Source organism: Mercenaria mercenaria, chromosome 3 (genome assembly GCF_021730395.1).
Source record: "Mercenaria mercenaria strain notata chromosome 3, MADL_Memer_1, whole genome shotgun sequence".
NCBI lineage: Eukaryota > Metazoa > Mollusca > Bivalvia > Venerida > Veneridae > Mercenaria > Mercenaria mercenaria.
In genome coordinates, this window is record NC_069363.1 from 46,518,736 (window position 1) to 46,531,661 (window position 12,926).

The 12,926-nt window shown below is 35.5% G+C and overlaps 1 protein-coding gene across 3 annotated transcripts in view; it reads right to left on the reverse strand.

The window, feature by feature from the left end:
• Window positions 1-650: 650 nt before the first annotated feature.
• LOC123524953 (alpha-N-acetylglucosaminidase-like) overlaps window positions 651-12,926 on the reverse strand; it is a 40,534-nt gene continuing 28,258 nt past the window's right edge. For all 3 annotated transcript variants that reach the window (XM_045303592.2, XM_045303591.2, XM_045303594.2), the window contains exons 16-23: window positions 12,485-12,577; window positions 11,501-11,586; window positions 10,070-10,174; window positions 9,353-9,536; window positions 8,202-8,245; window positions 7,356-7,413; window positions 6,503-6,602; window positions 651-4,517 (exon numbers count right to left, since the gene is read on the reverse strand). In XM_045303592.2, the coding sequence (XP_045159527.2) occupies window positions 4,327-4,517; window positions 6,503-6,602; window positions 7,356-7,413; window positions 8,202-8,245; window positions 9,353-9,536; window positions 10,070-10,174; window positions 11,501-11,586; window positions 12,485-12,577 (861 nt within the window). In that variant the 3' untranslated portion in view covers window positions 651-4,326. The remainder of the gene's footprint in view (window positions 4,518-6,502; window positions 6,603-7,355; window positions 7,414-8,201; window positions 8,246-9,352; window positions 9,537-10,069; window positions 10,175-11,500; window positions 11,587-12,484; window positions 12,578-12,926) is intronic.

Sequence of the window (12,926 nt, forward strand, 5' to 3'; positions counted from 1 at the left end):
ACCTTAAATTCTATGTAAAAGTGGGGCATAAATCATGAAAAACTGTTGCTAGAGTTACGGACTTTGTGTCATATGATGTAGATGATGATGTTGAACAACTATTATATTTGAATCAAATCCATACAGTAATAACTGAGATAGAGTGAAAATGCACTGAAATTTTAAGTAAAAGGGGGGGGATAATGAAATACTGGTGTGAGAGTTATGGCCCTTGTGCCGTATGATGTGGGTGATGATGAGGAATAACTTATAAGTTTGAAACAAATCCATCAAGTAATTGCAGAGATAAAGAGAAGGTGCATAAAAACTTTAACCAAGGTGGGGACGCCGAAAGATGCAGACGCCAGGTCGGGTAGGACAGTCCTCCACGCTTCATATAGTTGAGCTTAAAATTCTCCACTTTGAAACATACAGCTTGCATAAGTTTGAAACTGATAAACAATTCAAGCAGTATCACTTTTCAAGATATACTTCCAGAAATAGCTACTAGATTAACTGCAAACATTTAGGCATTATTTACTTTACAATTTTATTATGCTGTAAAAATGATTATTTGTCTGGGTTACCATCATTTTTCAAAAGATTCTATGAAATAATTGGTACTTCTAGGGGACTAAATTCTGTAGTTGCATCAAATCACAGTGAACAAATGAATTTCCCATCCATTTTATTTTCAGAAGTGAATTAATGATTTCATATTCCAACAAAATAGCCTGCCAAAACCACAAAATTCCATCTCTACAAAATTAAATTAGCTCGCAGTGTTTCAGTGATCTTGATGAGGTAAATAGCTAGTTCTATGAAAATTTTAAAAGGGGTTTAGGCAGTATGGAGCAGACACAAACTTAAGCTATTTGACCTTTGACCTCCAAAAGTGACCTTGACTTAGTCACCTGGGATTCTGACAAACTTCTGCTAAGTAACTTTTCAAGGTCAAAATATTTCAAAAGGGGGGTAACACATCCTAAAAAGCTTTCGAAAGGCCGAATAAAATAAACATTTGACGAGTATTTATTAGTGTACTTCCCTTCTTTCATTATAATCCAATGTCTGACATACTTTCTTCATCAGACTACTATACAGTGCCAGTATATGAAAATTTTCACAGTAATAATCAAAAGTGTAAGATAAAAGCTTTAAATGGGTGGACCTACATTGCATGGACACAGGTGTAGATATTTTTATAAATCATGTCAAAAAAAATTATTTTTTGTTTTAGCTTTGACAAAAGAATGGTAATATTGTACATGTTATGATTTGTTTTGTGTTCAAGTGAAATTTATTCGTACAAAAAAATTTTTTTGTGTGATATTCTAAAAATTCATTTACTGGGTGCAATTGTAAAATCATACAGCTCTAATATACCTTATTGAAATTTCTCATTAACATTCACCATCTGCATAATCTAAACTGCCAAATTTCAGAAATGTAACTCTGTTAGCATTTCAGTTATTTGCAATAAAAACCCATGTCATGCATTAAAGATTTGCTAAGCTATATATTTTAACCTTTGCCTTCTGGCGGCAAGTGATTCTGCCTTTGCGGCCAGTGCAAAGTGCAGACTGATCTATCTTGGTCTGCAATGCTTGCTATTCAGTCTGTAAATTTTCAATGAACACCCCTTCGAATAATAAATGGTATTGCCCAAATTGAATGATGAACCAGTCCATTTTAGAAATTTAGCAGGCTTACCATTAAAGAACAAAATGATAGAAACAATAATACCTACCATTACTAAGGCTGCACATCAGTGGGTTACAGATAACTGTAAGTACTGGTTGTCAATAAAACAAACCAGTCAATAAAAATTACATTTTAATGTAAAAATATGGCACTTTCATAACTGAGCCACGCCATGAGAAAACCAACATAGTGGGTTTGCGACCAGCATGGATCCAGACAAGCCTGCACATCCACGCAGTCTGGTCAGGATCCATGCTGTTCGCTTTCAAAGCCTATTGCAAATAGAGAAACTGTTAGTGAACAGCATGGATCCTGACCAGACTGCGTGGATGCGCAGGCTGGTCTGGATCCATGCTGGTCGCAAACCCACTATGTTGGTTTTCTCATGGCGCGGCTCATATCTACAAAACACACTTGTTACATATGAACTATGAAATAACACAAGAATGTGTACAGAATACACACTTCCATAGCTACTTATTCATAATCTAGCTAATTTCACACTTGAATCCTTTCATACTGTACAGGTGAACTCTGCAAAAACTTGTTCTAAAGAAACTATAAACTCCATGCTACATTTGAGAATCACAGACTTCAGCCAATTTTGAGGTCATATTCAAAAACACAAAAGCAAAACAATATATTATCAGGACAAGCTGTAAACTAGAGATGCTTTTGAGAAAAGCGCATGTCTCCCACAACTGCCTAATCATCTAAATAGTAAGTCAGTCTGCGCTTTCTTGGACCCAAAATGTACCCTATACTACTTGTGCATGCGCTTTCTTGCACCCAAAACGTACCCTATACTACTAATAAAAGTAGTATAGGGTAAGTTTTGGGTACGCGAAAGCGCATGCTCTCCGAGGATTTTTCGGTAATTCAAGGGCCATAATTCTGAAGTGCCTGGGCCGATTTGGCTAGTTATTTAACTTGGCCGAGGTCTTATGGTCAGACACATCTGGTTCAAGTTTGGTGAAGATCGGGTTAGAAATGTTCGACTTAGAGTGCAGACAAGCTTTCTGACAGACAGACACACAGACAGGAGTAAATCAATATGTCTCCAACACCACTGTGTGGTGGGAGACATAATAATTCTAGCAAACTTGATTAAGCTTATTCAGATGAACATTATTTCTATGGTACAGGAACACTAAATATAGAACTGCACTCAAACAGGTGGATATATAAACATCCCCAAACCTGAACTTAAAATGTCTTATTGCCCCAATAATAACATTGAAACAGAATATCACTTTGGTTTAGTTTGTCCTGTTTACATAGAATTTAACTATTTCAGCCAATAACATTGCTAATAGCTAACCTGGATAAATACTAGAAGTTGAAAAATGGGCATTACTTCGTGAAAAATCAAAAATGGTAACTACTGAGCCTGTACACTGAATGTCAGATCATTCCAGTGAACAAATGTGTGAAGTTTCAAGCTATTCCCAGAAGTGGTTAAGGAGATACCAGCTTATGTAGCAAAACTTAACCAAATCAGAACAAAGATGCCAATGCTGATGCATGGGTGAGCACAATACCTATACCTGTTCTTCCAACTGATGAGTTAAGAAGGTTATTCACTTGCCTAACTCCACTGTGTAATTTGTTACTGATGTCTATTCACTTGTACTTTCATTTTGCCTCTGATAACTGAGAGTATTCTTTTCTTTCCTTCACCTGTATGTTTATTACAAGGCCTCATTAGCAGAGGGTGCAAGCAAATTTTATACTGTGAAAGTGGTTAATTTTGTAAAGTCGAAATTCTGACAAATTTTGCAATCTCTGTGAATGGGAAATCATAAATTTAAAGTCATGCATAAGTTTATGCCAAACTATATTTTGAAATATGACAACTTCCATAGAAATAACTTTCTCTCACTTAAATAAAATAGGCAACGTTTTATCACTTGGGAATAATAATACTATTAAAATGTTGAAAATGTGCAATTTCAAGTTCTCAAGCAGTCATTTCAATATCTTTTCCATTAATCTGGACTGAAAACATTTTCTTTTATCACATGTATAAAAACACTCACAAACATTTCTGCATGAAAATTAACTACCTCCCATGTTTTGTCAAAATTTTGTGAGGCAAAACTGTTTCGCTTACACAGTTCTGCATAAATCAATGTGCAATAAATCAAACACAAAACATAGTGTGAAATACCATACTTAACAAATGTAATGGAATGTTAAAATATATATTTAATATCTATACAAGTATAAAATATTTTGAGTATTAAAATAGACAATAAAAACATGTAAAGAAAAGATTTCAATTTGTAATCACAGGGATTTCATACAAAAAAAGAACAAGAAGCAATATATGGGGTGCCTTTCTGTCACCAAAACAACACATGAAAATTTAATTGAATGCCTTTCTAAGTTATAACATATTAAACAAAACTTAAAAGAAAATGAGTTGTATGTGTACCTTTTGAAGCAAGTTTTTATCACTCTAAAACCAGTATATATAAAATTAATTTAAAATTTCCTTTTGTCTGACGTGTTGTTCCTAATATTCTCCCCCTTTTAGTGTATGTGTACTTGTAAAATCAAATAAAGGATGTTGAGCCAAACTGCTTTTGTACTATAAATAACTTGGATTAAAGTAAGGATGTTTATCTTGAGTAGTTAGTCCTATATTGTTACATGGATGGATTTGTCCTTCACTCTATCTTGCTCCCATTTGACCTTGACCCAACTTTGAGCCAGCTCTGCATACTCCTTATGCCCTTGTTTTGACCAGTTCTTCAAACTGCGATAAAAACCAGACTGCATTGTGGGTAGATATTTCTGATACAAATCACTGACAATCTTCACAGAGTTTCCTGTAACAAAATTCATATAATTCATCAAAATATATTTTTATTGTGCATGTACATAACATTTTTCAATTTGTAAAATATGCTAAAAAGGCATGCTCAATAATTATGTCTCCCACCACACAGTGGTGTGGGAGACATATTGATTTACTCCAGTCTGTGTGTGTGTGTGTGTCTGTCTGTCACAAAGCTTGTCCGCACTCTAAGTCGAACATTTCTCATCAAAAATGTGTTTGACCATAAGACCTCGGCCAAGTTCGATAACTAGCCAAATCGGTCCAGGTGTCTTGGAGTTATGGCCCTTGAATTACCAAAAATCGGCCTTTTTACTCTTGTCAGCACTCTAATTCGAATATTTATCATCCAATCTTCACCAAACTTAAATAAAATGTGTTTGACCATGAGACCTCGGCCAAGTTCGATAACTAGCCAAATCGGTGCAGGCATTTTTGAGTTACGGCCCTTGAATTATCGAAAAATTGGCCTTTTTACTTATGTCCTCACTCTTAATCAAACATTTCTCATCCGATCTTCACCGAACTTGAATAAAATGTGTTTGACCATGAGACCTCAGCCAAGTTCGATAAGTAGCCAAATTGGTCCAGGCATTTTGGAGTTATGGCCCTTGAATTATCGAAAAATTGGCCTTTTTACTCTTGTCCACACCCTAAGTTGAACATTTCTCATCCGATCTTCACCAAACTTGAACAAAATGTGTTTGGCCATAAGACCTTACCCAAGTTCGATAACTAGCCAAACCCGTCCAGGCACTTTTGATTTATGGCCCTTGAATTACTGATCGGATCCACTCATCCAGACCACTCGCCTAAAACATCTAGAGAAACTAACATTTTTCATAGGGGCAGTTGTGGGAGATATGCGCTTTTCTCAAAAGCATCTCTAGTTTATATAGCATCTAACTGAAAGTTTTCTTGGCAAGTTTGTAATGGTAAAGCAACTGGTTTTCTGATTGTTTTGTGTATGCTAAAATCAGATTACTAAAGAACTTTCTTGGCAAAAAAATACAATCAAAACATGAGGGCCACGAAGGCTCTAACATAGTTCTTACCCAAGACAATCTAGCTTCCAGTTTGAAATAAAATTTATTAAAACAAACATTCTCACCATGTTTAACGAGAATCAAGTAGAATGTGTTAACTAGGCTTTTCTGAGGTCACCTTGTGACCTGTTTTGTGACCTTAGATGACCAAATTTCAAAACTGACCCGCATTTCATTAAAATATTCTGGCAAGGTTTCATGAAAATCAAGTACAAAATGTGGTCCCTACTGATGACCTAGTTCAAGACTGAACATAACCTAGTTAAAAAATTACCCTGGATTTTCTACAGACAAACATCTAGTCCATGATTCCTGAAGATCAGGTAGAAACATGGGCATCTGGAAAGTTAAGATGATTTTACCCACAGACTAAGTTGATCTAGTTACAAACTTGGTTTGATTTCATACAGACATTCTTTCCAAGTTTCATGAGCATCAGGTAGAACATGTGGCCTCTAGAGTGCTAAAAAGGTGACCTAGTTTTTGAGCTCAGATAACCCAGTTTGTAATTTGATCTAATTTCATAAAGACAATCTTTCTGAGGAAAGTCTATGAAGATCAGACATGACCTCTTGAGTGTTATCAACGTTTCCTTTCATTTGATTTAGTGGTCTAAATTTTGACTAAAGATGACCCAGGAACAAACTAGTCCAAGATTTTATTAAGTTAACATTCTGACTAAGTTTCATTAAGACTGTAACCATGATGGATGACAGAATATTACAGGCACGGAGGTCACAATAGCTTATACTAAGCACTAAAAAGTAAAAATCACCCTAATATTTCCGATGTTACATTTTAACGTTAATTACAACTGAAAAGGACCCTTTGGTTATCACTTGAAAATGACTGACACATTAAATCAATTTCTTTAAACAACAGACTTTGCCATGCTGCTTTTCTAGTGTCACCTCACAATCTATAGACATACCAGTTGGTTGCACAGGGAATGGTGATGTGTCAAACGTGAAAGGTTGCTCCACCTTCTCAAACATTTCATCATTGTACTTTGTCTGGTTAAATGGTTTTCTCTTAAAATATAAAATAATCTTCAAATCAGTACACAACAACAGATTGTACAAATATACAGCAGTCTTTATCTCACTAAAATACAGTGGAGTGATCAAAGTCTGAAAGGTGATTACATATGAGCCGTGCCATGGGAAAACCAACATAGTGGGTATGCGACCAGCATGGATCCAGACCAGCCTGCGCATCTGCGCAGTCTGGTCAGGACCCATGCTGTTCGCTAACAGTTTCTCTAATTCCAGTAGGCTTTGAAAGTGAACAGCATGGATCCTGACCAGAGTGCGCGGATGCGCAGGCTGGTTTGGATCCTTGCTGGTCGCATACCCACTATGTTGGTTTTCTCATGGCACGGCTCATATATCAATGCTGTTGTTAAACAGAAATAATGAAGATGCAAAAACAATTTTGGGGTATCAAAACCACAACAAGATTTCTGAGTAAATTATTTAACTTTGTGGAAATACCATACATCTTTTTTTTAATGGAGCCCGATTTTTTCAACGTTATGAATTACATGTTTGTAAAATACATTCCCATTTCTTATTCTTTGGGTGGTGTCTGCCAAAACAACAATTTTGTGAGGACATAAATTAATGGATTCTACACTTAATTTAATGAAACATAGCAAAAAAGAAGAACTTCTGTGACAATTTTAATCTGTGGATTAAGCCCTAAGCATGAAATTGAACAAAAATTAGTCCCCACAAAAAATAATGATTTTACAGTATTAGATATAATATTGGAATTATGCTCACCTTCTCTACACACTCTAGAAGATCATCAAAGAAATACTGATATCTTTTGGCATAATAGCTGAAGTTAAAATAATTAGACAATCTAACAAGAGACACAGATCCAGAACATACAGTATATACATATCCTCGTAATTCCGTTAGTGAGTGAAGCAAGATGAAATACCTTCTAAAATGTCTTAATATGAGCCGTGCCATGAGAAAACCAACATAGTGGGTATGCGACCAGCAAGGATCCAGACCAGCCTGCACATCCGCGCAGTCTGGTCAGGATCCATGCTGTTCGCTTTCAAAGCCTACTGGAATTAGAGAAACTGTTAGCGAACAGCATGGATCCTGACCAGACTGCGCGGATGCGCAGGCTGGTCTGGATCCATGCTGGTCGCATACCCACTATGTTGGTTTTCCCATGGCACGGCTCATATCATCTTTGTTAGGTGACACAAAAAGTATGCTTTAAAGGTTTTAGGGAAATACAACAAGTCCACCCAGACCCCTCTCTACATCCATGAATATATAACAGATTATCTAAATATAAAATATTTACATCATAGTACCTTTTCAGAAAATTGGGTAGACTACAGTTGGCAGAAAATATACTTCAGATAAAGTATCTGTCATAAGACCATACATACTGCCTTTTTAATTCATCTTTTTTTTTTCTTTTTTTTTTCTCTAGTAGAACCATCGACTCTCCATAAGCCAGCTGGATGGCTTCCTCACATGAAGAGTGTGGCTGGAACCTACACCAGTCAGGGGTGATACCATGTCAGTGACCTTAACCACTCTGCCATGGAGGCCCTTATTTCGTCTTTCTAACAATGATATTGTTAATGTTTTCTGACCTACCTGGATATCAGTCCAGACCACTGCTTTGCTGCATAGTCTCTCACCTGGTGTAAGAAAAACAAGATTGATTTTCACAGCAAATGCCATATATTCATTCAGTTTTTTATTAGCTACATAATACAATAATACTTTCTATGGGTAAGGCATATAACTATAATTTTTGTACAAAGGCAATCTTTCAAATTTCAACACTTGAAACTCAAAATCTTGAATTCTAAGAAACAGAGTTTCAAGTCCAAGGATAGTAGAACTTTGACAAAATTAAAGTGAATGCTAAAAAAGTGTCGTATTTCTGCAGTTTTTTGACTACTCTTTATAAATGTGAACTGTCTTGTCTCTAATTCAAAGTTTCTTGTATATGCTTGAACTAACCGCTAGACAAATGTTGTCCATCGAAATAATTTTATATCAGGTTTTTAGAAACACACATTCACTGAGAGAAATAGATAATACAAAAATGATTAACAGATATGAAATCTTAAAATATCATACTCACGTGCAGCATCAACTTTGACAAGATGCTGATATATGCATATTAATAAACCAAATATTGAAAATTCATAGTTAACTGGTTGACATATTTGAAATTTTGATGTATGTAAGGTGCATAGCAGTATGTCCACTTGTTTTAAATAGCGTCACATTACATGTTTTTAGAACTTTGATGGGATCTTAAAATATTATTCATATATGGCAGATTCTTTATATAAATGAGTTTGAGTTAATGACTTTCAGCCTACATTTTGTTCCTCCTTTCAACAGACATGTTACCAAGGACACAGGTGTTTTGCCTCTACAGTGCTCACATATCAATGGCTCAAACATCTTGGCTAGCTTGAGAACAATTCACATGGTCCATGGCATTATATTTTTAAATCGCTCAAAAACCCTGGACTGCTCCAGCATTTTACTCACCCCACTATGGACTTTTAGCAATCACTGTTTCAATGTAAAATACTTTCCACTTATTTATATGTTTAAATTTTCGCAAATGCATTTTTATAAAAAAATTTGTTAATACAGACTAAAATATGCAAAAACCAGTTATCACACATGAACATGAACTTCAAGTATGTGCAAAAATTGTTTATAAGAAAACAATAATTTTAACTGCCAATTTAATCTCAATGTGAACATGTAATGGAGCTGACCTCCCCGGTTGGTCCCCATAATGTAATCTGGTTCCTGGCATTATATTCCATCAAGTTTTGTTCTGCTACAGTATGTCCATGTTTCCTGGAATCTCTGAGCCAGGGACCCAGCAGGAAGTGAATGTCAGAGCCCAGCAATTCTTCCATATCCCAGAACAACTGAATAAGGGCGTCACCAGCTTTTCTGTAAAATAAATATAAAATATACTTCTCACTCGGGAAACTCAGTCAACTGCTGAAATGAACCCCCAATCAAAGAACAAGAACAGAATCACGAATTGCCACTTTCTCATAAAATCATATATCACAGCTGATTATATTATAAAACATCTCAGCACTATGAAGTGAAGAGTGTAAGTCATAAATTCATCGATTAATGAGATCACAAGATTCAGCAAGATCTGCCGATGTACACATGAATATTTCAGATCTGACTTTTTCTATGTATTTTTGAACTGACTGGTTACGTTACAACACATATTTTTTTACATAAACAAAAGCTCTATGCTTAAACTAAATAACAACAGATTTTTATGTAAAAAAGCTAATTCTGTAAGATTACACAGCTGTAACTAGCTTTCACATAAATACAAGTTATGATATATCAGTGTTTGACATTATCACTCAAAAGGTCAAAAACATGCAAATAAGGGATGGGTAGGGTATCTCATCAAAAGTTAAACATAAATTCATATCAATAAAACCTTTATCACTTACTGTAACATGTATTTATTCCTTTCCTTATAAGCTGCAATCATCCCAGTATAAAACTTGGTGGAGATGACTTGTAGGCAGTTTCTGGCTATATCTACTAGATCGTATCTGTAAACAGAAATCTATCATGAGAAAAATTTCAAACTCTGCACAGAACATTAAGTGGTAATGGCCAGGCTGTATGAACTAGATAATAACAATCAACAATAAAATCATTACAAACCCCTTATATCTATACTGCATAAGTTTAAAGAAGTTCATAGAAAAAAATCAAAATTATAGCTCTCACTCAAGATTTATAAACAAGCCCTTTCTTAAATTTGGTAAACAAGAGGAGCAAGTCAATCATAAGTAAAGCGGAAGCATTTGAAATTAAATTTAATTTTTTGGGTTTAATGTCGCACTGACACAATTATAGGTCATATGGCGACTTTCCAGCTTTGATTGTGGAGGAAGACCCCCAGGTGCCCCTCCATGCAATATTTCACCAAGGGCGGACATCTTGGTAGAACCACCGAGCTAGATGGTAAAGTTTCAATCAAATATCAGCATCAGAAAGTAATTTCAATGCAAAATTTTAACTAGCATTAGCATCCAACAATGGATGGAAATTTGTTAAAATTCATTAATTATAAGAGGTATGAGACTTGATGCTGTAACCTTGTGTTTTTTCTTGAAAGATAAGTGTGAAGATTTGATGTATCTACAATGCTTTAAAACATGATATTGTAATCTTTGAAAAACTTAACTGAAATCTTCAAGTTAAAAAGGTGCATAACCCTGAAAAAATTGCAGGTAGATTAATAAAACATGTCACATTAATGAACATTGCCACTGTAAGTAAGTACAGCAAAATTCAATTGAATATCTTAAGAAAAGAAGAAGATATTGGACTTTAAAAAAACTTAAACCAAGGCAGATGCTGACGCCAGGGTGTGTGCAATAGCTTCCTTATTCTTCTAAAAAGCTAGCTATATATAGTTAATGAATTCAAGCATTTAGAATCAATCTTGTTATCTGTTGATGTTAAGTTTGATCAAAATACAACAGGCACTGCTGCTCCAGCAAGCTATTTGACAGAACTTGTCAGAACTATTTATTCATTTTTTTATTTACAGCACCAACACAATTATAGGTCATATGGCGACTTTCCAGCTTTGATGGTGGAGGAAGACCCCATGTGCCCCTTCTTGCATTATTTCGTCACGAGTGGGCACCTGGGTAGAACCACTGACCTTCTGTAAGCCAGCTGGATGGCTTCCTCACATATAGAATTCAACACCTCGAGTGAGGCTTGAACCCACATAGATGAGGGGCAAGTGATTTGAAGTCAGCGACCTAAACCACTTGGCCACGGAGGCCCCCTCAGAACTATTTTAAGACTGATCAGACATATATCTGAGGTTTGGTTTAACTTATCATGTACATTCTTACCTAAACAGTGTACTGTTACCAAGAACAACTGAAGCTTTTACCATGTGACTCCAGGCACCGTATAGTTGTTCTGGGTTATACCAAATCTGAAATAATACACAGTACTTCAATGGTGGTAAATAACTGTAATGTTATTTTCTAATAATACCATTTGGGCACTTTTGTTTGTTTCAGTTTTAGGACAGTCTTTCAACTGTGTAGTCAAAGTAATGGTCACCAGTTATCCTGTACATCTCAAGTCTAATATCTCAACATGAATCAAGAATGTTGAGAATGAATGACTCCAGAAACAGTCTTCTATCAAATCACCACAGACAACATAAGTCTCCCTCAGAAATCGAACTCATGACCCCACAATCTATACTTGACTAGAGCTACCACTGAATGTGATAAATGTACCCCCCACAGGTACTGACACAGTAGTGACAGTGCATTGCAATTGGACACACACGATGTAAAGTAATAAAAAACAAAGTCAATAACACTGAAGAGTTTTTTCTGAAAGAACCTAACATGCACCATGCACAACTTGGGTTGGTACTGATCACTTGTGTGAAGTTTCATTAAACTGTGTGCATGGGTTCAGGAGAATAGGCACGAACAAGATTGCATATGCAGAACCTATGTATATAGTATAGTAACAAAAAACAAAATCCCATAACTTTGCTTTTTTTCTGAAAGAACCTAACATGCACCATGCTAGGGTAATTACTGATCATTTGTGTGAAGTTTCATTAAATTGTGTCAAGGGGATGTGGAGATATGGTGCGCATAACACTGTCACTACGGACAGACAAATCTGAAACAGTATATCTCCCTTACAACTTTGTTGTGCGGGGGTGGGTGGGGGGGGGGTGTACAACAAAGCAGGTGATCCTTTTGGGCACATATCAAGGTTATAGCTATTATTAGATTTACGCTTTAAAAAGGAATGTACATTAAATACAGAATATGTGATTAAAGGAGAAAAACTAGCATGCTTACATCTGGTAACTGTAGATCACTATTTGGTCTGTTGGTTGGTATGACATATGAATTATCATCAAACATCCCATCTGTACAGTTATATACACTCAGCTGTCAAACAGAACATCACATATAGCATAGGGTGTTTTAAAAATGTTCCCTTTTTAAACTTTAATAATCTTGCATAAGCTATCTTGCCAATACTTATATCTACATAACCATTCTGTACTATTGCTATATTCATGTATCACAGTGGACAATATCAAAATAAATCATTACAGTAGGTGTTCAGTTATGAACACACAGTCTTCAACTTTTGCCTTCATTTTGCATGGCAAGTTTTATACAGTCCTCTCACTTCATTCATGTTACAGAAAGATGGTGTGCAGTTCCACAGAAACAAGAATACAGCTGTATGATATAAATACTCCATCAGAGTAAATTTAATTGCAATATCACA